This window comes from Odocoileus virginianus, chromosome 7, assembly GCF_023699985.2.
Source record: "Odocoileus virginianus isolate 20LAN1187 ecotype Illinois chromosome 7, Ovbor_1.2, whole genome shotgun sequence".
NCBI lineage: Eukaryota > Metazoa > Chordata > Mammalia > Artiodactyla > Cervidae > Odocoileus > Odocoileus virginianus.
The window spans coordinates 70710431-70733761 of NC_069680.1; the positions used below are offsets into that span (position 1 = coordinate 70710431).

Below are 23331 nucleotides of genomic sequence, written 5' to 3' on the forward strand. Positions count from 1 at the left end.
ATTTAGAGAGGGAACGATTTTAAATAAGTAAAGTGAATGATCATTTTTATGAAGGAATCTGAAGAGTGATGTCAATGTTTAGACATGATTTCAAAGCTGCAATAGCATGTAAAAGAAATGTGAGAGAAATAGAAACTCCCAGTGTCAAGCACTGTCTTTATTTAGGTTTTATACCCACCTACCATTTTCCAATACTTTTCTTACAGTTTCAGTATGTGCTCAGAGAAATGGGTGTAGGGTGGATGGGGAAAAGATGAATGGATTCCTGAAAAATATCACTTCCTAATATTCTTACATTGATTCATAATAAAGTGACTAACAGCATTTGGCAAGAAGAGCCTTGACTATACACATCTTAAAAGAGTCTGGGACTCAGCAGGTGAGCTGCAGAGGATTGAAGGATGCTCACTGTGGAGCTGGGCTTCTCTGGGTTTTAATTTTGCCTTTCCATTTACTAGCTGTGAAATTCTGAGCATATTGCATGATCCCTCTATGCTTCAGTTTCCCTTATGCAAAATATTTATATCAATTAATAGGTTTATTCCAAACATTATTATCACTGACCTTAACTTCTAAGGTCTCTGTTATGCTAAGACTGTCTGATTTCAAGTGTTGTACCTATGAGAGCTAAAGACAGGTCTAGACCATGAGAGGGTCTGATATATAGCAGTGTGCTTCGTTAGTTACATTGACTGTTAAAGTTCCACAGTGATTTTATTCTACTTGGTAAATCATCACTGCTCATATTTCCCTGAATAAAACCTCTCCATGACATCCAGTATGACCTGCACAGAGTACCTAAACTTCCTCACTTATTATTACAGAAGCCAAAGAGTTATGATCTGGCCCCACAAGGACCCTGCTCTATCTATGAACTGATTTATTCTGATTAGACTTGTCATCTCCATATTGCTTGTTAAATATTTTAAATATCACCTCTGTGTATACTTCACAGGCGAGAAATTTGAAATTAGGATAAAGTTCTTGAATAAACAAACATACAAATAGTTATTGAGAAACAATAAACTATTTTTCACCTGAAACCAATGAACATTAAAAAAAATAAACCCTGATTATTAGCAATCAGCCTCAGGTACATTCACATAGGCATAGATATATTTTTCACCATTTAGCTTCAAAAACATTATTATGCTACAATGTTACAAGGTGGTGTTTACCTTATCATGCTGAAGGTATGTGTGTGTCTCTGATGTTGGTATAATCATCACTTTTATAGCCATTAAAATAGTTATTCACTCTGAAAGCATACATTAAGCATCTACTATATGTCAGGTGGTCCTGGGATAAATTATAAGGATTTAGATATGACCTTGCCAGATCCACAGGAGCTTGGAGTCTGGTTTGGGAAAAAAGTAGAGTAGATATGTAAACAGCTGAATTGTAGTTCAGGAATTATTCATGAATTAGAGGGAGAAATGAAGTGTTATTGGAATTTCAAATACTTGTATCCTGAGAGATATGGAGAAGAGTTCAGTAGGAACTCACATTTCACATAAATTTTAAACAGTGAGAAACGTTTTGCCAGATGAAGACCTATTGTCTGTATATAGGTCACAAAAGAATAGCCTATATAAAGTCACAAAGTCGTGAAAGGCCTGATCTGTTCCAGTGTTCTTGCAGCCCAGGGAATGTGAGAGGAACATGAGTAAGTGAAGTCCCAGGAAGCCTTTTGTGTTTGGCTTATGTAGGGAATTGCAGGAGTGAGGAGCACTTGTTGAGATCACCAGGGCATTTTAGGCAGCGAGGGCATGCTGTCAAGGTGGGTGCGTCACCTGTTGACTGAGCGGAGCACTCTCGTGGGAGCACAGGGAGAGTAGATCAGAGGCTCTAGCTACAGGACCAAGAGGCTCTCACCCGCTGTACATCACATAAAAGTGCTCCAGGGCAATAGAGATATCATAGAGAATGAACACTTCCCAATTTGAAAGCCGTCCTTACAAGGAAAATCAAATCCCAGAGGGTTGTTTAGGGAGTGGGCGTGGAATGGAAGGAGAGCTGGGTAATTGAGGGCTAAATTGGCCCCTCATTTAAATACCTCAATGCACCTGATCTGGAAGAGAGGCCCAGCCTGGAAACCAGTTAGTATGAGCTGAGGTCCTGTGCTGGAAAATCTCGAAAGGCCTCACCAATAGGCCTCATGGATTTAACTTCAGTGTTCTCCTTCCTTCTGGAAACCAAGATTGGATAACCACCTACAGAGGGCCGTGCTCTTTCCTGGGCTGACAGTATTGGGGATTTCTCTGTACATGCTGCTGCTCCCATATAAGTAAAGTCTGAAAAAGTGGGAAGTGGTCCTGCTGGCAGCCAGTCTGCGATGTTTCCAAAAGAGCAAATGTGGTATTCCACCTGTGACTTTACTCGGAACCAGAGGGACACAAGGCTGCTCTACAAAAAACTTCCAAATATCTCCATCTTCTGACCCATGAGAGGGAGTGACTGCTGCTCTTTGTCGGTGATAAATCCTCTTCTCTCCTGGGTTTTTAAGCGATGTGTCCATGGTAAGGTGGCGCCTGTTTTTCTGAAGGTTAACTCAGCCCATGGGGCAGTTGCTGTACAGTTCAAACTCCCCAGTCAGGCTGTTTTTAGAAAGAATTAAGTCTCTATGGGGATTTTAAACACCTCATCTCTAAGGTAAAAGTCTCCAATTCAGGGTTGCTGGGAGGATATTGTCTGCTTGAAAGAGTGAACAGCAAAGAAAGGAAAATGAGGGGAATAGGGCCCTGAACTAAGTGAGGGAATCACCCATGAGAAGAGCCCTGTGCTTGGCGATAAAACCTGAGGGATTTTGAAGAGAAAAACTAGCTAATGGGAGTTTATTTTTTTGCTGTATGTTCTGCTGTCTCATACTATGTGCTCTGGGTGGAACCTATAGCTTACTGTGAGAGTGTGTGCGGTGCAGGCTAGCCCCCTGCAGAGAGAAGTCTGTGGAAAGGTTTCAGGAGGTGTGGAATTGGCCATTTGAACAGCTGTTGCCAATGTATTGCAAAGGCAGGCAGGTGTTATGTATGAGGTGAGGACAGAAACAGACAAGGGCTTAGAAGGATTTTGGTTGTCTTCATAAGAGCTAGGGATAGCCACTTAATTATTTTCCAGAAGGATTTTTTTTTTTTTTTTTGCATTATGTGTTGTATACACATTATGCAAACTGATTGTAATGTGGATAATTCATTTTAGGGTGACAAGCAGGTATACAGTAGACTTATGAGTATTCCAGGTGAGATAAGATGGAAAGATGTGATAGATTCTGGAAATACTTAGGAAGTAGAATCACCTACTGATATTTGATGATTCATGTGGAGGGTCAGAAGGATGGACTTCTGGTCTGCTGAAGCGAATCAGTAGTGTGACATTAGTGGTGATTGAGAATCCTGAAGGAAGAATAGGGTTGTGGGGGAAGAACAAGAGTTTAGTTTTCTACCAGTTAATTTTTAGGTGTCTTTGGGATACCCATCAGAAAGGGAGAGATAGGCAGATTGAGCCCAAAAAAGCCTGCAGGATGGCAGATTGAACTCAGGTGTAACTTTGAGAGTTATTTTCATGCAGATGATATCAGGCAGGATCACCCAAGACAGCTGTTCTCAGAGTTTAGAGTGTATGCAAACTATCTGGAGAACTTGGTAAGCAGCATCACCACTCACCTCCAGAGTTTCTGACGCAGTAGGTCTGGAATGGGGCTCATGAGTTATCATTGCTCATATACTCTCAGATAATGCTGATGCTGCTGGTCTAAGGACCACACCAGAGGAGTACTCACCTAGAAACAAGTAAAAGTTGATTTTCCCCCACCCATCCTGCCGAAAAAAAAGAAGAAAGAAGTGGTCCTTGGGAAGCAGTCTAGTGAAACACCAGACTGTGTTAGTCGAATCCAGAAGCTTCCAGCTCAGAACCATGTGCTCTTGGGTGAATGACATAAATTTCTAAGATTTAATTTCCCCATTTGTAAAATGAGGATGGTAAGTAGTAGCATAAATTCATAGTGTTATTTTAAGGCCAAAAGATAGCTAAAGGAAAATTCTTAGTGTCCCACTGAGTATATGTTAGTGTTATTTAGAAAATATTCACTAAGTAATCTACTTTTAAATAGAAATTAAGTGACAGAAACCAAGAAGAAAGGGGGAAATCAGCATTATGTAATAGTAGGAGCCAATGAAAGGTTTTTCATGAAGATGGGAGTGACTGAGTATTAGATGCTTCTCAGAGTTCAAGCAAGATGAGGGGGGAAAGAAAAAGAAAAAACTTAAATCTATTGGATTTAGAGCTTGCTAGGACTGAAGTGATTTAGCAGCAGCAGCAGCAGTGACATAGACCAAACCATTTAATAAGGTGATGGGAGCAGAGTGATGGTGCTCCAGTGGCCTTATCTAGTCTTTTTTGTGTGTGTGTCAGTTTAACTTTTTAAAAATTTGTTTATTTTAATTGGAGGCTCATTACTTTATGATATTGTGGTGGTTTTTGCCATACATCGACATGAATCAGCCATGGGTGCACATGTGTCCCCCCAGCTGAACCCCCCTTCCACTTCCCTCCCCACCCCATCCCTCTGGGGTGTCCCAGAGCAGCAGCTTTGAGTGCCCTGCTTCATACATTGAACTTGCACTGGTCATCTATTACAGATGGTAAGATACATGCTTCAATGCTATTCTCTCAAATCCTCCCACCCTTGCCTTCTCCCACTTAGTCCAAAGTCTGTTCTTTACATCTGTGTCTCTTGTACTCACTAGTATTTTTTCTAACTATTGTGATTGAATACAGTTTTTATAGGTATGTGTATATGTACAGGTGGAAGGAAATATATTCAGCTTTAGGATAAGTGCTGCATTTACCCTATAAATGAATTTACCCTATAAATTTATTTACCTAAATAAATAGCATTTATTTACCCTATAAATAAAATCCCCAATAAATGCATTTTCATTGAAAATGAAAACTATGTCCTGTGTAGGTTTATTTAACTTGATACAGTTTTTCAAAATAAGATTTCAAGCTGAAAGTTGGCCCAGGTATGTCACACAGGTTTGATATGGGCCCTTTCTACATTTTTTTTTGCCAGAATTGATGGCTCTGGGATTCCTCAGGAACTGTCAGTTCTCACAGCAGCACCGTGACTCAACTGAACTTTTAAATTCCTTGCCCAACACTCGCCAATTCTCCCATGCCAGCAAAGTGAACAATTGTCTGATACTTGGCAGCAGGGAGAAAGCTATCTTTGCTTTTTGCCAGCTGAGAAATGGTTTGTTTCCCTTTCAAACACCACTGCATTCTTCTTGCAATTTTCCTTGACCATTAATACTTTATAACTCAGCTTCATCCAATGTGCTTTCCTGGGAGCCCTATAAGTGGCGGATTCTAGAGAGGATTTTAATGTATGACAGCATGTCTCATTTACACAGCTTCCATCCATGGAAGACCTTGCCAGAGTCTACAACCATATTTAAATGGCTTCCAGACTGTAAAGCTATTTTGCTAATACTAAAATCTGGTAAATTGTATCACCAGATTCTTATTTTTTCTTAGAGAATTGTCATGTCCTGAACTTAGTAGGGGAAGGAGGAAAGTGCTTCATGAATCTGACACTTGCAAGTCAGGCATGTGAAGATGGATTTAGGGTCGAAGCTATGCCTGGTTATTCTCTTCCTCGGGTCTTTCTGCTCTTCCTATCTCGAATTCATTGTCCTCTGCCAATTAAATCATGCCCATTCAAGAAGTAGCTCCAATGCCAACCCTTTGGGAAGCCTTTAGAGATAACTACAGCGTGAATTAAGCTCTCCCTTTCTCTGATTATCTGCTACAATTATTATCTATAATAGCCCACTTAGCACTCTTGTTCCTGCAACAAAATCTGTGTTCCCACAGTATGCAGTGTTGTGCTGGCAAAAGAGAAAACCTTCATAAGTAATATTCAGGTTCAAGTTAGTACTTAGGGGAGAAAAGCAGTCATTGTTTTAACTCATTAATAAATTAACTTTCATTGCAAAATCTGCTGGGACTTCTGTCTTCCAGCCTTACATTTTCTTCCCATTTTGCCTTTAATGAATTAACCACCACCATTTCCCACTGTGCATTTAATTACTGTACTGATTGCTTACTATGTATGCTATGTGATGTGGAAAGAATACAGAATTTAAAAGCAAAATACTCTTCCTGATCTCCAAAGAGACCAAAACCCATAAAAATAAAGGAAAACACATTGACTACATAAAACAAGTGCCAGGTGAATGGTCTGGATAGTTGCATAGCCTTTGTGGTCCCAAGTGAATGGGTGCTGTTTATCAAACTAGCAACCACACATCCTTGACCTGAGACCTGGACCTTTGCTCAGATGCTTGGAAGGCCCATCCTTACTACCATCTCCATTCATCTTAAGCCTTCAGTTCAGTCGCTCAGTCATGTCCAACTCTTTGTAACCCTGTGAGCTACAGCACGCCAGGCTCCCCTGTCCATCACTGACTCCTGGAGCTTGCTCAAACTCATGCCCATTGAGTCAGTGATGCCATCCAACCATCTTGTTCTCTGTTGTCCCCTTATCCTGCCTTCAGTCTTTCCTAGCATCAGGGTCTTTTCAAATGAGTCAGTTCTTTGCTTCAGGTGGCCAAAGTATTGGAGTTTCAGCTTAGCCTCAGTCCTTCCAGTGAATATTCAGGGTTGATTTCCTTTAGGATTGACTGGTTTGATCTCCTTGCAGTTCAAGGGACTCCCCTTCATGCTCTCTCTTTCAGAATATTTTTCCTACTTATTTTTTCCTCCTCTCTTTGTCTCCAGTCTGTGGAGTTGATTTTCTGTTCTTATAAAATTCTAAGCACTTTACCTAAATTGCTTTTGGAACTCTTCTCATCTCGTAACTTTTAAACATTTATTCGTTTAGAATTTTTCTTTTATGATGATAACAAAGTGTGTACACTTGACTATATAGAACATTTAGAAAAACACTCATGTTATAAAAAGATCATTCTTCTATAAACAACTATTGTGTGCACCTGTGTCAGGCCATCTGTGAAGTGAAGTGAAAGTTGCTCAGTCAGGTCTTGACTGTCTGCAACCCTATGGACTATACAGTCCATGGAATTCTCCAGGCCCGAATACTGGAGTGGGTAGCCTTTCCCTTCTCCAGGGGATCTTCCCTACCCAGGATCGAACCCAGGTCTCCCACACTGCAGGTGAATTCTTTACCAGCTAAGCCACAAGGGAATCTCCAGGCCATCTGTAGGGCTGTGGATCAGAGATGTGAAGAACTGCTGTGCAAGCTCCTGATCCAGTAAGATGTGGAGCTCATGAGCTAAAGTGGGAGAGAGGTGCCTGATAAGGAAGTACTTTGGATTAAGGGAGAGTCTTGGAGTTACTCTGGAGTAAGGGAGCATCTTGGAAGACAAATCCAAATTTATTGGACTATTTGATCTCTTCTAGTTTACTTGCTTGGACCTTTACCTTTGTAATTTTTTTAATACAAAGAGAACTCTGTAACAATTTTATTTATCAGATATCATTCCTAGAAAGAGAAGATGCACTTTTGAACTTTTAAAACATTACAAAATAGTACCATATACTGCAGTTATCTGTTTTATGTTTGTGATGTACTTAATATGTCAAAAACAAATATAAACATATATGGATGGGCTTCCATATGTATGTGCTACATATATGGAGGTGGCAAAGTGGTAAAGGATCCACTTGCCAATGCAGGAGATGCAGGATTTGGGAGTTTGATCCCTGGGTTGGGCAGATCCCCTAGAGAAGGAAATGGCAACCCACTCCAATATGATTGCCTGGAAAATTCCATGGACAGAAGAGTCTGGGGGGCTATATATAGTCCATGGGGTTGCAAAGATTCAGACACAACTGACTGAGCTTACATATATGTATATACTTTTAAGCATAGTTATAAATTTCAGAGGGTATCATCCAAATTGTTACTGTCTCTTTGTTGGACTATGTTTGTTCATAAGTAATAGAAATCCTAACAGTGATTTAGACACAGTATACATATGATTTAGTGTACAAAAGTATGTAGGTGATCTTAAGAGAAAGCATAGGAGTCAGTGATATCATTAAGGCAATTTTCTATCTTTCTACCCACATATTTGGTATGATGCCTTACAAGTATAAAATTTCACTTTATGGTGAATTTGATTTACCTTTCCCAACACCTCTGTGATTTTAGGTGACTAGTGCTATATGGATACTATATAGTGAAATGCACAGGTAAATTGTTACGATTTCAAATATTGACACCTGCATTTCATTTATCTATAGAAGGATCAAGCCTAGTGTTCTATTGTGTATCAAATTATTTAAAATATTTTATGTTTTTTTAGAATCTAGTCAAGTCAGGGTGAGGAATAAGCGTATGTTGTTGTTTGGTCACTCAGTTGTGTCCAATTCTTTGTGACTCCGTGGATTGCAGCATGCCAGGCTTTTCTGCCCTTCACCATCTCCTGGAGCTTGCTCAAACTTCAGATTCTCTAAGCTATGAAAATAGAAAATGTGAGGGCACGTTATACCTGACATTTCTGTCCTCTCCCACCTCAGACTTTTTGCAGAGGTATTTTACTTGGTTCTGATCCTGTGTGTTGCACAGATGGATGGTAACGTAATGGGAAAAACGGTTGGCAGAATTGGGCGGTAACCACTGGAGACAGTAGTTGTCAGATGGAAACTAATTGATTGTAATTGCTTTGCCATTGTATTGCTCGTGGAGTCTGTAGCTTGTTAGAACCACTGATTGTAAAATAAGGATCTCACTTTTTATGCTGTAGGTTATGTTAATGAAAAGCTGTTCTTAGAGGAATGATCAGTGAATATCAATAAATAGATAATAAGAAATTAAAGGAAAACTTAACTAATTGATCATGAATTAATATACTTCAACAGAGTAGCAGTCAACTGTATGCTGGTTCATAATGAATTTTTGGCTCAGAGCTCTTGAATCTTAAATATTCCCATAGAAAGAGAAATTGATTCTGTGTAACTGTTTATCACAAACTGTCTGGAATAACAAATCTTCCCTGTTAGAGGAGATCTCCTGGAAAACAAACCAAAAAAGTCTTTTGCAGAGCCTTTTGCAAGCTGAAGTATGTTAACAGGCAGATATTTTGAAGTAGAAAAAGTTCCCATTGTAACACTAAGAAAAGATTAGAAGTGGATTTTTCAATGCTCAAGGTATATGAATAGTGAGTGGGGGTCTGTGTGAATCTGAAGGCATTTTTTTTTTGCAATACTTATCAGTATTAAAATGAGTATACTAGAATGGTAAAATGAATGTTAAATTATGTCTAACTTTTTATTGTAAGATAGGTATTACTTTTTATATGATAATGATTTCTTTTATGATCATGTCTTTTGCCAGTGGCATTTAAACTTTAGTGATATTAAAGTTGTCAGATTTATTGAAGACATTTTTTACTGAGCACCAATTCTGATTAAGGCTCAACCTCTGACCTCAAGGAACTCAGGACAAAGAAACAGATAAATGTGTAAACAAGTGGCTACTTTCAGCATTGAATATAGTGATGCAAAGAATAAAAGGTGCTGAGGGACGCAAAGGGAAGATGACATAAGTTCTGAAGGGTTTCTGAATGTTTTCCAGCAAACAAAAAGATGGCCCAGGAAAAAGGATCAGTGTTATAGTTCTGGTACTGGGGAAATAGGATAAGAGTTGGAAATGAGGTTGTATGTTTTAGGATGCAAGATGAGGTTGGGCAGGCAAAATTCTACATGGCCTTTGTGCTTCTTTGCTCTTCTTAGGAATTTGGAGTTATTCCTGTGAAAGGGGCTCATTGAGGCTTTTTAGGTGTTGGGAGAATCTGAGTAAATTTTCTTCCTGCGTAATACCTCTCCCCTTTATTTGGATGATAGGCAGAAAGAGGCTCATTGTGACCTCCAGTTAGCAAGCTGGTGCAATGGCCCTTGCTGTTGAACATTATTATTAATCTATATTTATGTAAAGGAAGGCTTCCCATGTGCCTCAGTGGTCAAGAATCTTCTTGCCAATGCAGGAGGTGCAGATTCGATCCCTGGGTCAGGAAGATCCCCTGCAGAGGGAAATGGCAACTCATTCCAATATTCTTGCCTGGAAAATCCCATAGACAGAAGAGCCTGGCAGGTTACAGTTCATGGAGTAGCAAAGAACCAGACATGACTTAGCGACTAAGCACACACATGTAAAGGAAATTAAGAGCTTACATGCTGAATCATGTATTCATCTTTGATTTTTTACATACCTTTTTTTTTCTTGAATGTAGTAATGAAATTGGTGCTAATATTTCAGTTGCTTAAAACTCTGAGACAAGAATGTCTCCATGCTTTAACAGATTTCTTCATCCAGTAGAAAGCACATACTTATTAGTTTCATATTTAGGAACCTGATATATATATATATATATATACACACACACACACACACACATATATGTATATATATAATTAGTTTCATATTTAGGAACCTGATATAGAGATATAACTTACTATAAAATGTTTTTATGATTTTATGATTATGATTTTTAAAAAGCACATATAAGATAATGCTAAAAAATTGGCAGTAATTTTAGTCCTGTTAAATATTTACCAGAAACATTCTTTACATTTGAGATTCTATTTCAGAATTTGGAACATTTGCATTTTAAGTACATAATAAAAGGAGAAAGTGAAAGAATAATTGCCTTAGATATTAGCAAATTACAGCTATAACTAAAAAATAAAATAAACAGAACACAGAAACTGACATTGGATCCACAGAAGAGTCACAGTGTTGATCAGATGTTTAATAATATTGCAGAACAATAAAAGGAATACACTAAAAGGATTGTATTCAATCCTTTAATACAACATGTTTCTTAACATTGAAATTAATGAAAGCTAATTTGAGGTTTTTGATTCTAGGGTCATTCAACTTTTGCTGTTAATGTATCCACTGATGGGACTTGTCTAGAGTGATTCCAATTGTTAAAATCTTGTGGAAAAATAAGACAATTGGATCCAATAATTGTCTTAGTCCTACCTGCTATAACAGAATATCACAGACACAGTGGTGTAAAAACAACAGAAAGTTATTTCTCGTAGTTATGAATGCTGGTAAGTCTAAGGTCAAGATGCCTGTGGATTCCATGTCTGGTTAGGACTTCCTAGTTCATAGAGGGCTGTTTTCTTGCTGTGTCTTCATATGACTGGAATGGGTGAAGGAGCTGTCTGAGGTCTCTCTTATAAGAGCATTAATCCCATTCAAGACCTACTCACCTCCCAAAGGCCCCACCTCCTAATACTATCACTGGGTTTCAATATATGAATTTTGTGGGGGCATAAACATTCAGTGTATTAAATGGTCATACTCAGTTGTGTTTTTATCAGTCCACTGAGAGGTTCCTCCTGTCTGTCTAGTTCCTAAGGTCAGCGGTCACAAAAAGGTCTCAGTGCATAGATCCAGGCCAGTGACAGGATCTGGGGTGTCAGAATGAGCTGCTGACAGTATTTCATTGTGTTCCTCATGACAGATACAACAACATATTCCACGGAGAGATCTGAGCACTTCAAACCCTGCCGAGACAAGGACCTTGCCTACTGTCTCAATGATGGCGAGTGCTTTGTGATTGAAACCTTGACAGGATCCCATAAACACTGTCGGTAAGTCCCTGCGGCGACTGACACTCAGGGTGGGTCTTCAGAGAGGCCTGGAGACGGAAATCAGTGCTGAGCTCGAGAAACACAATGTGATACACATAGTCTGGTGCTGGAATGGCAGAATCAACAGTCTTAATAGGGGAAGAACAAGGCTGGTATTGTTAGTATTTGAGGAAGATAAAACTGAATTTAAACAGACACGACTTGAATTTTACCTGCTCAAGTAAAGGAAGAGTTTCTTTCATATGTAACAATTTAATAGAAATAATTTTTTATTCGCTTTAGAAATCTATATTTTTGGTGTGGGATTTAGGCACATATGCTCATACTCAGAAAGAGTCTCTTCCTGCTGACCTACAGATTGTGGCATGACAAAGCAAACTGCTCATCTAAGATCTAGAGCCTCAATTTTTATTGTGAACCAAACTCCAGAGGCTGTAACTGGGTCCAGAGAAAACCACATCTTATTCTGATTCTGCCCCTGTTGACTAATTTCAATCCCCCTCCCCCTTTTTTAACACCTCTGATGATGAAATATTCTCCAGCAAGATGCTGTAAATGAAATCATAGTCCTGTTATAGTCCAGGTAGAGAACTACTCAGGGAAAATTCCCAGTGGAGATCAAGAAGGTGTATAATTGGTTTTTAGAGACATAAGGTTTTTAGAGACATAACTGCTAAAAATAAAAACAAGCGGAGATAAATAGTTGGTCTTGTAGACACTGCAGCTTTAAGGCTCCATAGAAGAATCAAATTAACATCCGAAAAATACTTCCCACGGAGCTTTTATTTTCAGCACTGCCCTGGTAATTTGTTTTTCTTTGCAATTGTATATGCTTCAGTGATTACATATATCCACACCCCTTTCCTTCTCTTTATTTACTCTTCTCATATGACACAGTTATTAAATTAATTATTCTGAATCGTGAAGCATGGAAAATTATGACTTTCTTCTCTTGCTATTGCTATTATAAAACTTTATTCCATGTTGTTTTATTAAGATGGCACAGAGAAATGTGTCTTATGGTTTTGAACTTAGAATGTGTCAGCAAATCCTGCCTGGCTCCACAAGCCAGCTTTGGTTCAAGAGGCCGGGGGCATGAGGTGCTATAGTGGCCAGTGACACAGGTTTGGAAGAACTGATCAATGATAGTGGCTGATCTCTGTAAGAGCAACCATGTAGCCCATGGCCTTTCTTCACCCTTCACGTGGTGGCCTTCATGTGACGTGGGTACCATTACACTGACTTCAGTTACAAAACTTGCAACCCATTTATGTTCTCTGTAAACCTGAGTTAGGGATCAAAGGCAGTGGGAGAGGTTCCTTTCCACATTTCTCTTCTCTTGCTATATTTATTAGATCAGTGTAGATACAGGTAGAAAAGACATGGGTGACTTGAAGACCTCAAAAGAAAAGCCAAGAATGAGCTATCATTTCAAATCACAAAGTGCCTCCATACTTTTATAGATATCCAACCATGTGTTACTGTTGCCTTTGCCAATCCAGTGGTGTCATGTGTAACAGGTAGTGCCATCAAATAAGTTTGTATTTATAATTTATTGAAGGGATGAATCAGAAGTCTCACCTAAAGCAGTGATGGTGTTTTTTGATGGTGTTTTACCCCAGGGAAGCTTCAGATCAGGCCTCACCACTATGTGCAGGCAGGTCTGATTTATCTTTTCCAATAGTGAGAATGTCAAAAACAAAACAAGAATTCCTATTGATACATCCTTGCTATATTCACTGTTAAGTTCATGGATATATTAGTTTGCTAGGACAACTGTAGCCTGGTACTGCAGATTGGGTGATGTAAACAACAGAAATATATTTTAACACAGTTTCTGGAGCCTCGAAGTCTAAGATCAGGGTATCGGCAGAGTTGTTTCCTTAGGCCACAAGGGAAGGATCTCTTCCAGGCCTCTCTCCTCAGCTTGTAGATGACGAAATTTTCTGTGTGCCTTTTCATGTTCTTTCCTCTGTACAAGTTTTATCCAAATCTGCTTTTTAATAAAGGACACCAGTCCTATTGGATTAAGGTCTACGCTAATGGCTCTATTTTAACTTGAATGCATCTGTAGACTCTTCAAATATGGTCACATTTTGAGGTCCTAAAGGTTAGCATTTCAGCATATGAGTTATTTGGGAGACACAATCCAATCTGTGACAGTGGATCTCAGGTCCAGAAAAAAAAAAAATCCCTTGCACATGTGTACATGTCTAATTTTTTTAAACATAGATAAGCAGAGGTATATCTGTGGTTTGGCTGGAACTGTGTAATAATTTTGGCCTGTGTCGTCATATTTCGTGAATATTTCAGCACAGACAACCTGTTATTTAACATAGAGTCACAACATAGCTAATCATGACAAAAGACCAGCCTAAGACAGGACTGGAACTCGAGTAGGTTAATAGATGCCTATAAATCTCCTAGTAGTGTGTATGAATAAATCACATTGAATGTGTCAGCGATTCATCTCCCAGGCTTTGCTGTGAATAAAAGGCTTACATTTGTTCCTGCTTCAGCCACTTCTAAGAATTCCAATGTAGTTATTTATAATGTGCCATTTTGTACAGTGCTCTAATATGTTTCATTTATCCTCCTCCACTCAACAAATGTTTATTGAGCATCTCTTATCACCAAGATACTGTTGAATAAATAAATACAGAAATGAACTTTGGAATTAAATGGCACTGCAGTTTGTAATGCACTTGGAGTAAGTGAAATACTTCATCTTCAGGAAAGAAAGAAAACAAGAGAAATGACTTTCATGTGACTGGCATGCTACCAGGGCTGTGTTACTGATGTTTTACTAAGTAGATTATGTCATAGGTTAAAGAAACCACAAGTTAGTAGATTGGAGCAACAGTGTTAATGGGTATACCTGCATCTAGCTCATTAGGTAGTTTGCTTTTTACACATATGCAAAGATTAAACATTCAAACCTGAGACAAGTTAAGATTATGTATGTATTTTTGGTATTTTAAAAATAAATTGCAATCCCATTGATCTGAATCAAGGTATGTTTTTTCCCCATGTTGCGATCATGGTGAAACAATTTTTTTCCTTGCCAAGGAAGAGTAGTAACAAAAAATGAAAATTACCTAAAATTTCCTATCCTTCCTGATAGAGATCCTGAAAGTGTATGCTCCAAACTGCAAATCCTTGCGATAAGGGGCACTTCATGGTTTTCTGTTTGTTATTTTCTCAGTCTTTAGTGCATTTTCAAATATTTGAAAAAACTATTTATAGTGAAGATAGAAATTATAGCACAAACTAATGAAAATTTAAGAGGAATACCAAGATTCTAAAATAACTTGACATGTTTTAAAGAATAATAAATAGATTGGCAAACCTGGTATTGCTAAATTTACAATTTAAGTCACAGATCATTGGTTGGCTGATTAGTAAAAGCAGAACCTTTTGTATTGTGGAGGTTAGTGCAGAATAAAGAAATATTCATAAATTGGGAAAATGAGTCTGGTTTTTGTATAAACGTGGTTGACTTATCAGGTAAAACATCAAAGTTGAATTTTTACTTCTTATATACCAAAAGTTGTTAATAATGAATTTAAAAGGTAATATAATAAAGTATTAGAGAAAATGGTAAATAAAAATTATATATTCCTTTACATCAGCAATTGAAGGTAAAAGAAAAAAGCAATGAGTAAAAAACAATGAAAGGAAAAATGAACAGCCTTGATGCAGCTTTTTTTTTTTTTATCTGAATGTCATAAGTCAGAAACAAAATTGAAAGAAGTATTAGTAAACTACAATAAGCATGGCAAGGAAGTGATATTTTGATGAAGTCACGTAGATCGATAAGAGTAACACTAAAATTAAACCTCAGTGGGAAAATGGGCAAAAGACAGGAACACCCTCTTCTCTTGAAATGGAATCCAAATAACCAATAAGCATGAAAAATACTCAGTCTCACAGAGAAATGCAAATTAACTTGTTTGTTTGCTTATCATATATTGTAATGATGTTTAAAAGTAGTTTGGCAAGGATGCAGTAAAACCATCATCTCATTCACTAAACTCGATAGACTGTACTTTGTTAAACATCTTCTGTAGGTGATGCATCAGTGTTTCTGTATCTTTACATTTTTTTCTAAGAGTTAGCTTAGAGAAATGTATATGTATATTTGTTTTTAAGAGCATTCACTTTAGGATTTGTAATAACAAAACAAAGAAAACTTGAATTTTGATGTGTATATAATTCAGAATATATCTATACCATGGATGAATTCAACATAACTTGAATTTTCATAATTTTAAGACTATGAAAATGCTTGTTATATCATGTATATGGTATGTTATATCATATACAAAAATCAGGTTGTATAACTATAAAAATGAACATAAATAGCAATCCAGTTCTGAAAAATAACTAAATAAAAAGGCTAATAGGATTTATAGCTGTTGTCTTCTTTGAACCTTGAGGTTTCCAAGATCATTACATTGCACACGTATTTCATTTACGTAACATCTGGTTAAGACACTTGACCCATGCTTCTCATCTTTCCATTAAGAAAGATAGTGTCCCTGTCTTTGTTAAATGAAGATCATTATAATTCACTATTATTAGGCTGATAAGAGAACTTTCAATTAAGCCATTCTAGATTAAGCACTATAAAGTCTGTTAGGATGTGTCTGCTCCTTTTATTAAACTTTCATTTATGCTCTTTATAATAATCATTTTCTATGCTGAATTCGTGTTTTGAAATATCAAAAAAATGGATTGAATAATAGGACAATACATTCTGTAGAAATTAAGCTGAGTAGAGAAGGAAAGGAAGTACTAGAAACACCTTGACTCAAAGTATCCTGAATAAAAGGGTATTCTCTAATGTATTTATTTTTATGCCATTTCTAGAAATTTTTAGAACTTTGGAAATGGTGCCATTTGTAGCATATTTCACTGGAGTCGAAAGTAGTAGCCATTGTAACTGAAAAGATTGCTAGGCATTTGAATGGACCAAACGTGTTTTGAGGCCAAATTCAAGTTAAAAGGATGTGTCTCTTCTGAATTGAAGCTCATTAAATGTTGCACCAGCCTTGCTACAGAAATGGATTTTCAAAACTTTGGAAAGCATAACATTTGAGCTAAATTTGACCTGTAGTGATCATTTTGGAAATCTATCAAGCAATTCATTTGAAGATGCTTGAATCACTTGAAATATGGAACTGCTGGAAAGAGAGGCAAGCAGTCCGATAGCAACCATTGCCCGAGGCAATACTTCCATAAAAGTGCTGATGGAATGTACAGCTAGCTGGGTAAAATGCTCATAGGAGTTGGTGAGTGGAAGGGGGGAGGGTTTGAAAGGGGAGGAGAGCCCGACCAGGAGATGCTGTTCTTCACTGTATCTAGTTCTGCTTCAGTAGGTTTTGAAATCAAAGCATGCATTTTTATTCGAATTGATTGGGCACAATGTAACGATATCCCTGTGATATACTATATAAAATTACAGGACCATCCCTATCAGTGTTTTGCTCCATCACTTTGGAAGTCCATTAGCTCTTCCACCCAGGAAAGGTCCTCTTTATCATAAGTTTCTCCAGTAAGTGCTCTGAGAGTGGCCACTAATAATTCCCTGTGGTTGTAGCAAGTCAGAATGGAAATGGGGTTTTGGCACACATCCCTAAGCTCCATTGATGGGAGAGGATGGAGGCCGAAATGTCTATAAATCCAAGCCTAGTGGCAGAGTCTCAGTGGAGTGGAATTGAATAGCAGGGTGAAGAGCCTTGGAAGCATTTTCAAGTTCATCAGATAATTGTGCTCAGGAAAACGTTAGCCACAGCCCAGACGTAATTTGAGTAATTTGCAGCAGCCATGTTCATACTAGGTGGTCTACTGACTGCCCTTGTCAAGAAGAAGTGAGCCAAGTACTCACCATGCATCTGTTTCTTTTCTGTGGGTGACATTTATCAAAATAGTCTCATTAACTCAGAGAGCAAACAAACCAAGAACAACAACACAGTGAATGTACTTTTGCAACTTTATGACTCCTAGGCAGTGGTTTCCTTCTTCCAGTTTAAACTGTTTACATTTCACTGGAGCTGGTGTTACTTAAAGGGCTACTGAAATACCAGAAGACCAGAAAAGCACATTTGATAAAGAATAACAGCACATCTTTTAGTTGATAACCATAGGTTTTTTTTTTTATTTAACTTTAATATTTTATTACTTGATTAGCAGCTCTCCTTAAGGCATGAAATGGTTTCTTTAGGTAGTTGTTTATGATTGGGTTTTTTTTTTGTTGTATCAGAACCATTTGTGTTTTTAAATTGCTTTCTTACATCCATGGCTAATTCATTTCAATGTATGACAAAAACCACTGCAATGTTGTAAAGTAATTAGCCTCCAACTAATAAAAATAAATGGAAAATAAAATAAAATAAAAATTGCTTTCTTACATGATTTAGGTAAGAGGTACGTGAGGCAAACGTGGGTGTTCAAGATGAAGATACTTGAGTTAAAGGCTCTACTTGGCTTTATGCTGGCTGTGTGTGTTTTTGCCTGGTCATTTAATCAGAAACTTTAGTCTTCTATTTAAAAAAGAGAGAGAACATACATGTGCCAGCCAACCAGACACATTAATACCTGCCCCCAAAATACTGATGCTAGAAGTGAAAGCAGCAGCATATAGAAAAACACTAAATATATAATAGACATTACACATTTAGAACATATAATTCTTCTTCCTCTCTTCTACCCATGTTGAAACCAAACAAAAGCATGTATGCTGGAATCCTATGAGAGAAATTGAGTGGGTCTCATCTGCTTATTTCATTAAGAGAAGTCTTAGGCTCAAAAGGGGGAGATCACTTGACTTGTACCAGGGCTTCGAGGTGGGTTTGCAGTCTCCCAGCACACAGAGTTCAGCTTAGACCTACCAGTGTAAGTTAAAGAAAACTCACTCAGAGACTTTTAAAAACACAATAATACCTGATCATGGGCAAGAACACTTTTCAGAATCAAGGATCATTGTAGCTATTCAAGCAGTAAATTTAGGAGAAAAGCAGGAACAAGAGGCCACCTTTTGTTAGGGGAATTCTCTCTGTTGACAATTCATGAAGAGAGGAATCCCCTCTTATTCTTCGTACCATTCAGGTGGAGGATCCTTCGTGTATTTTCTCTACAACAGCCCTGGTTCTGCCTCTCCAGGCATTTGCTTCCTGCAGGGAGCAGGTCACAGTTCTGTTTTGGTTGGGGCAGTCTGGGAGCTTGTGCACCACCAGAATGCTGTGATTTGCCTATGCCATAGTTCAAGTGGAGGACAGATTATTTTACTAAGTTTACTTATATAAGAGCGTATATCCATAAGTATCATTTTAAATAGTGATGGACTGTTTGTATGGATGTGAACCACACAAACCAGGGTACCGCAGACCCTGCTGGACGGAGCATCTGAGCCATCACCGTACTGATCTGAAAACATTTTGCGAATGTTTGCCTGAGGAACCTGCCCAGCAGGGTCTGTGATAACTTTGTCTACACATATACCCACATGTCAGTCTTTGTGTACTCCAGTAATTATACTCCCTAAGTGGAAAAGCGTATGCAAATCTACCTGATAGAATAAACCCAGGGAATGCCTATATGATGCATCCTATGTGTCGGGCACCCATAGCAGCCCTGGAGGGAAGTAGCAATGACTGAGGCCAAGGGCATTTCTCAGGTTATACAACAGTGGAGTAAAGACTCAGATGGTTAGCTGACTCTAGGGTCAACGCACTTACCCCCTCCACTAGCATCTTTTCTTTAAAATCCTATTGGTCCTGGGATTCTAAAATCCCAACTGCTTAAAAATACCACCTGGGAAGCCCATATAAGCTCTAGTATCTTCTAAGATATCAGTATTAGTTATATATCAGTAATGATATATTACTCAAATTATAATATGCTGGATAATTTAAATATGCACATATTAGTACAACTAATATTATTAGTCATCAAAACCCCAAAATATTTAAGATATAACTGGCAATTTTAATAATTTCTTATGTAAAATAACCATAAAACCAACAATGCCCTGAGCTAACTAGGACATATGGTTGCCCTAATTTTAATTTCAGCAAAACTCAATTTTGTGGAAAAACAGACCACCATTTGCTACATAAATGCTGTATTTTCTTAGTATAAATTTCATGATACTATACAACTTCCGCATTGCTGTTCCCACTTTCCCCAAGTTAGCTAATAGTTCTCGGAGTCACTAAATATCTGCAGGGTCTCTCCACCATACCCCACATCTGTAATCTGTTAAATACATGCCAACATCCGATTAGCGTTCTCTTCAGTATTCTTAGCTATTATTTGTGAAAATGAAAAAATATGATGGGAGAAGCGAGCCCCCCTTGTTTTATGGAAAGAAGTCATGGACAGTGTTTCTGAAGTTTAACTTGCTATGCCTCTCTACAACTCTGTTTAATTTTTTATATGATCACAGCTATTCTGGTAGTTCTATGATCACAGGAAAACAGCTTGAAGCAAAATCAATCCTATATACATACTAGTGTGCATGCACACACACATATCTTCCATACTTATTAGGCAGTCAATACAAGGCACTGAGATTCAGTAGCAAACTATGAACAACGGTCCCTTCCTTTACCGAACTTGTTTGTTGGAGCACCAGTCAGTCAACACAATCTAACATTACAGGATGCCATAAACACTGATAATCACTGGGAAGGAACCAAAACTCACTTTGGGTTCAGCAAGGAAATCCTTACCAGACTGGTAAATTTGGAGGAAATATCTCCATCAAGTATATTTACATACAATCCCCATTGCAAATTTAAAGAAATCAAATATAACATTAAGATAAGGAATGGGGAAAAAATGAAAACAATAACATTGTATGGGGAATATCTTGTTTGGAGATATGTCACCTTTGAGTGATATAGGATGTGTTTGTAGATATATATATATCACATGTCAGTGGTACAGAATGTATGTTTTGTCCTCTCCTTTGTCGTTCAGTCACCAAGTCGTGTCTGACTTTTCATGACCCCATGGGCTGCAGTACACCAGGCTTCTCTGTCTCTCACCATCTCCCAGAGTCCTAAACTAAAAAATAAATGGCAGTTTTATGCATTATTCTCATCATTCCCCAATGTTTATTATGCATAGTCAATGTTCCAGGTCCATGTAATAGGAATATAGTGATGAATATTCCCAGAATAAATCAAAAGAGAAGTTGAGAAGGTCCATGTCTAGTTCAATTCAATGTAACAAGTTCTGTTATCTGATAGCATCCAGTCTATATGAACTATATGTACATAGCTCATATCTGCAGAGAAGAATCCAAAACCCAGTAGACTGAAGCCAAGAAGAGCTTCTGAGAGGAACATACGAATTGCACTTGGAAAGATAAGAAGCTACTCATTTCTTATTTTGAAGCCGGCTCTTGCTTGCCAACCATGGCATGGAGAATTGAGCTGCTGTTGGGAAAAGTTCCCTTCAAACCACAAAGAGGAAATTTCAAAATTATTTAGATGCAAGTAAGAATAATCAGTTTCATATCATAAATGCTTTATGCAATTGATCATTTTTTTTCTGAATTATTTCCTTGAGTTATTTCCTCTCTTGTGTCCAGACAGTTCTCAAAAATGTATCAAGGTATGATGACTTTTTTTTTAAGGCTCACTGGGATATAGGAATATTTCTTATTACAAAGTGTTTAAATATTTTATACTTTACAACTGAAAATGTTATTATATATGTTTAACTAGTATTTATCAATCAAGCAGTCAATCTAGTCTGCTACTGACCCTAATGGAGGCCACATAATCTGAACAATAATCAAGTAAAGTCATTCACTAGGTAATATGACTCCTAAGTTGCTGTATTCTTAGTGCTGGAGTAGATGAGGAACTTTAAAGTTCCAGTCAAATCGAAATATGGGAAAGTTAAATAACTTACATCTTATAATTTTCAAAATCCTAAGCTCTTGGTTTTGTTTCAGAGAGACTTGTCCAAGATCACACATTCATTACTAGCAGGTAGAATCCAGATTCCTCTCCTGTTAATCTCACTTTTTTATTTACTGTTGTCGGCATAAATGGAAAGCCAGATAGAAAGCCCTCTCTCTGACTTCTGTCCTGGTTTGCTTTGGCTAAGATGTAATAACAGTCCTTGCCTTCCCCTTGCCCTGTGCCTGCTTCCTTAGATGTCCACACGTTTCTCAAAAATGGTACTATTGACTTAGCACCTCCCCTTTTAGCTCAGCAGGTCCTGGGAAAGGGCCTGAGTCTCACATGGAAACTGCAGCCGAGCAGAACCACCTTCTGTGTGAATGTCCAAAGACAAAGAGCATGCTGAGGAGATTACCAGGGGGAATTTATCCAAATTTAATATGTGATCTCTGTCCTCAAAGCAACAAGGGTGGCTGAACAGGACAAGTAGGTGTTAAGATGATTTTCCTCTTTCTGACTTACTTGCCTCTGTATGAGTCTCTAGGTCCATCCACATCTGGGCAAATGACATAATTTTGTTCCTTTTTATAGCTGAGTAATATTGTATATATGTATCATAGCTTCTTTATCCATTCATCTGTTGATGGATATTTAGGTTGCTTTCATGTCCTGTCTATTGTAAATAGTGCTACAATGAACATTTTGGGGTGCTTGTGTCTTTTGGAATTATGGTTTTCTCCAGGTATATGCCTAGGAGTAGGATTGCTGGGTCATATAGTAGTTCTCTTTTTAGGTTTTTTTAAGGAACCTCCATACTATTCCCCATAGTGACTGTATCAATTTACAGTCCCACCAATGGTGTAAGAGGGTTCCCTTTTCTCTACACCTTCGTTAGCATTTAGTGCTTGTAGACTTTTTTGATGATGGCCATTCTGATACATTGTGAGGTGGATCTCATGGTAGCTTGGATTTTCATTTCTCTAATAATTAGTGACATTGAACATCTTTTCATGTGCCTCTTGGCCATCTATATGTCATCTTTGGAGAAATGTCTGTTTGGGCCTTCTGCTCACTTTTTGATTGGGTTGTTTGTGTTTTTGGTATTGAGCCGAATGAACTGTTTATGTATTTTAGAGATTAATCCCTTGTCAGTTGCTTCGTTTGAATATTTCTCCCATTCTGAGGGTTGTCTTTTCATCTTGTTTATGATTTCCTTTGTGCAAAAGATTTTAAGTTTCATTAGATCTCATTTGTTTATTTTTGTCTTTTATTTTCATTACTCTAGGACATGGGGCAAAAAAGATCTTGCTGTGATTTATGTCAGAGAGTGTTCTGTGTTTTCCTTTAAAAATTTTATACTGTCTGGCCTTACATTTAGGTCTTTGATCCATTTTGAGTTTATTTCTGTGCATGGCGTTAAGAAGTGTTCTAATTTCATTTTTTTTTTTTTTTTTTACATGTAGCTGTCCAGTTTTCCCAGCACCACTTATGGGATAGACTGTCTTTTCTCATTGTATATTGTTGCCTCCTTTGTCAAAGATAAGATGACTATAGGTGCGTAGGTTTATCTCTGGGCTTTCTATCCTGTACCATTGATCTATATTTCTGGTTTTGTGCTAGTATCATACTGTCTTGATTACTGTAGCTTTGTAGTATAGTGTGAAGTCAGGGAGCCTGATTCTTTCAGCTTCATTTTTCTTTCTCAGGATTGCTTTGGCTGTTCAAGGCCTTTTGTGTTTCTGGTTGTTGTTCAGCTGCTAAGTCGTGTCTGACTCTTTGT

The 23331-nt window shown here is 37.8% G+C and overlaps 1 protein-coding gene across 9 annotated transcripts in view; it reads left to right on the forward strand.

The window, feature by feature from the left end:
- The window catches only part of NRG3 (neuregulin 3), a 1166188-nt gene that overhangs the window by 497389 nt on the left and 645468 nt on the right, over positions 1-23331 (forward strand). For all 9 annotated transcript variants that reach the window (XM_070470944.1, XM_070470948.1, XM_070470945.1 and 6 more), the window contains exon 2: positions 11502-11631. In XM_070470944.1, the coding sequence (XP_070327045.1) occupies positions 11502-11631 (130 nt within the window). The remainder of the gene's footprint in view (positions 1-11501; positions 11632-23331) is intronic.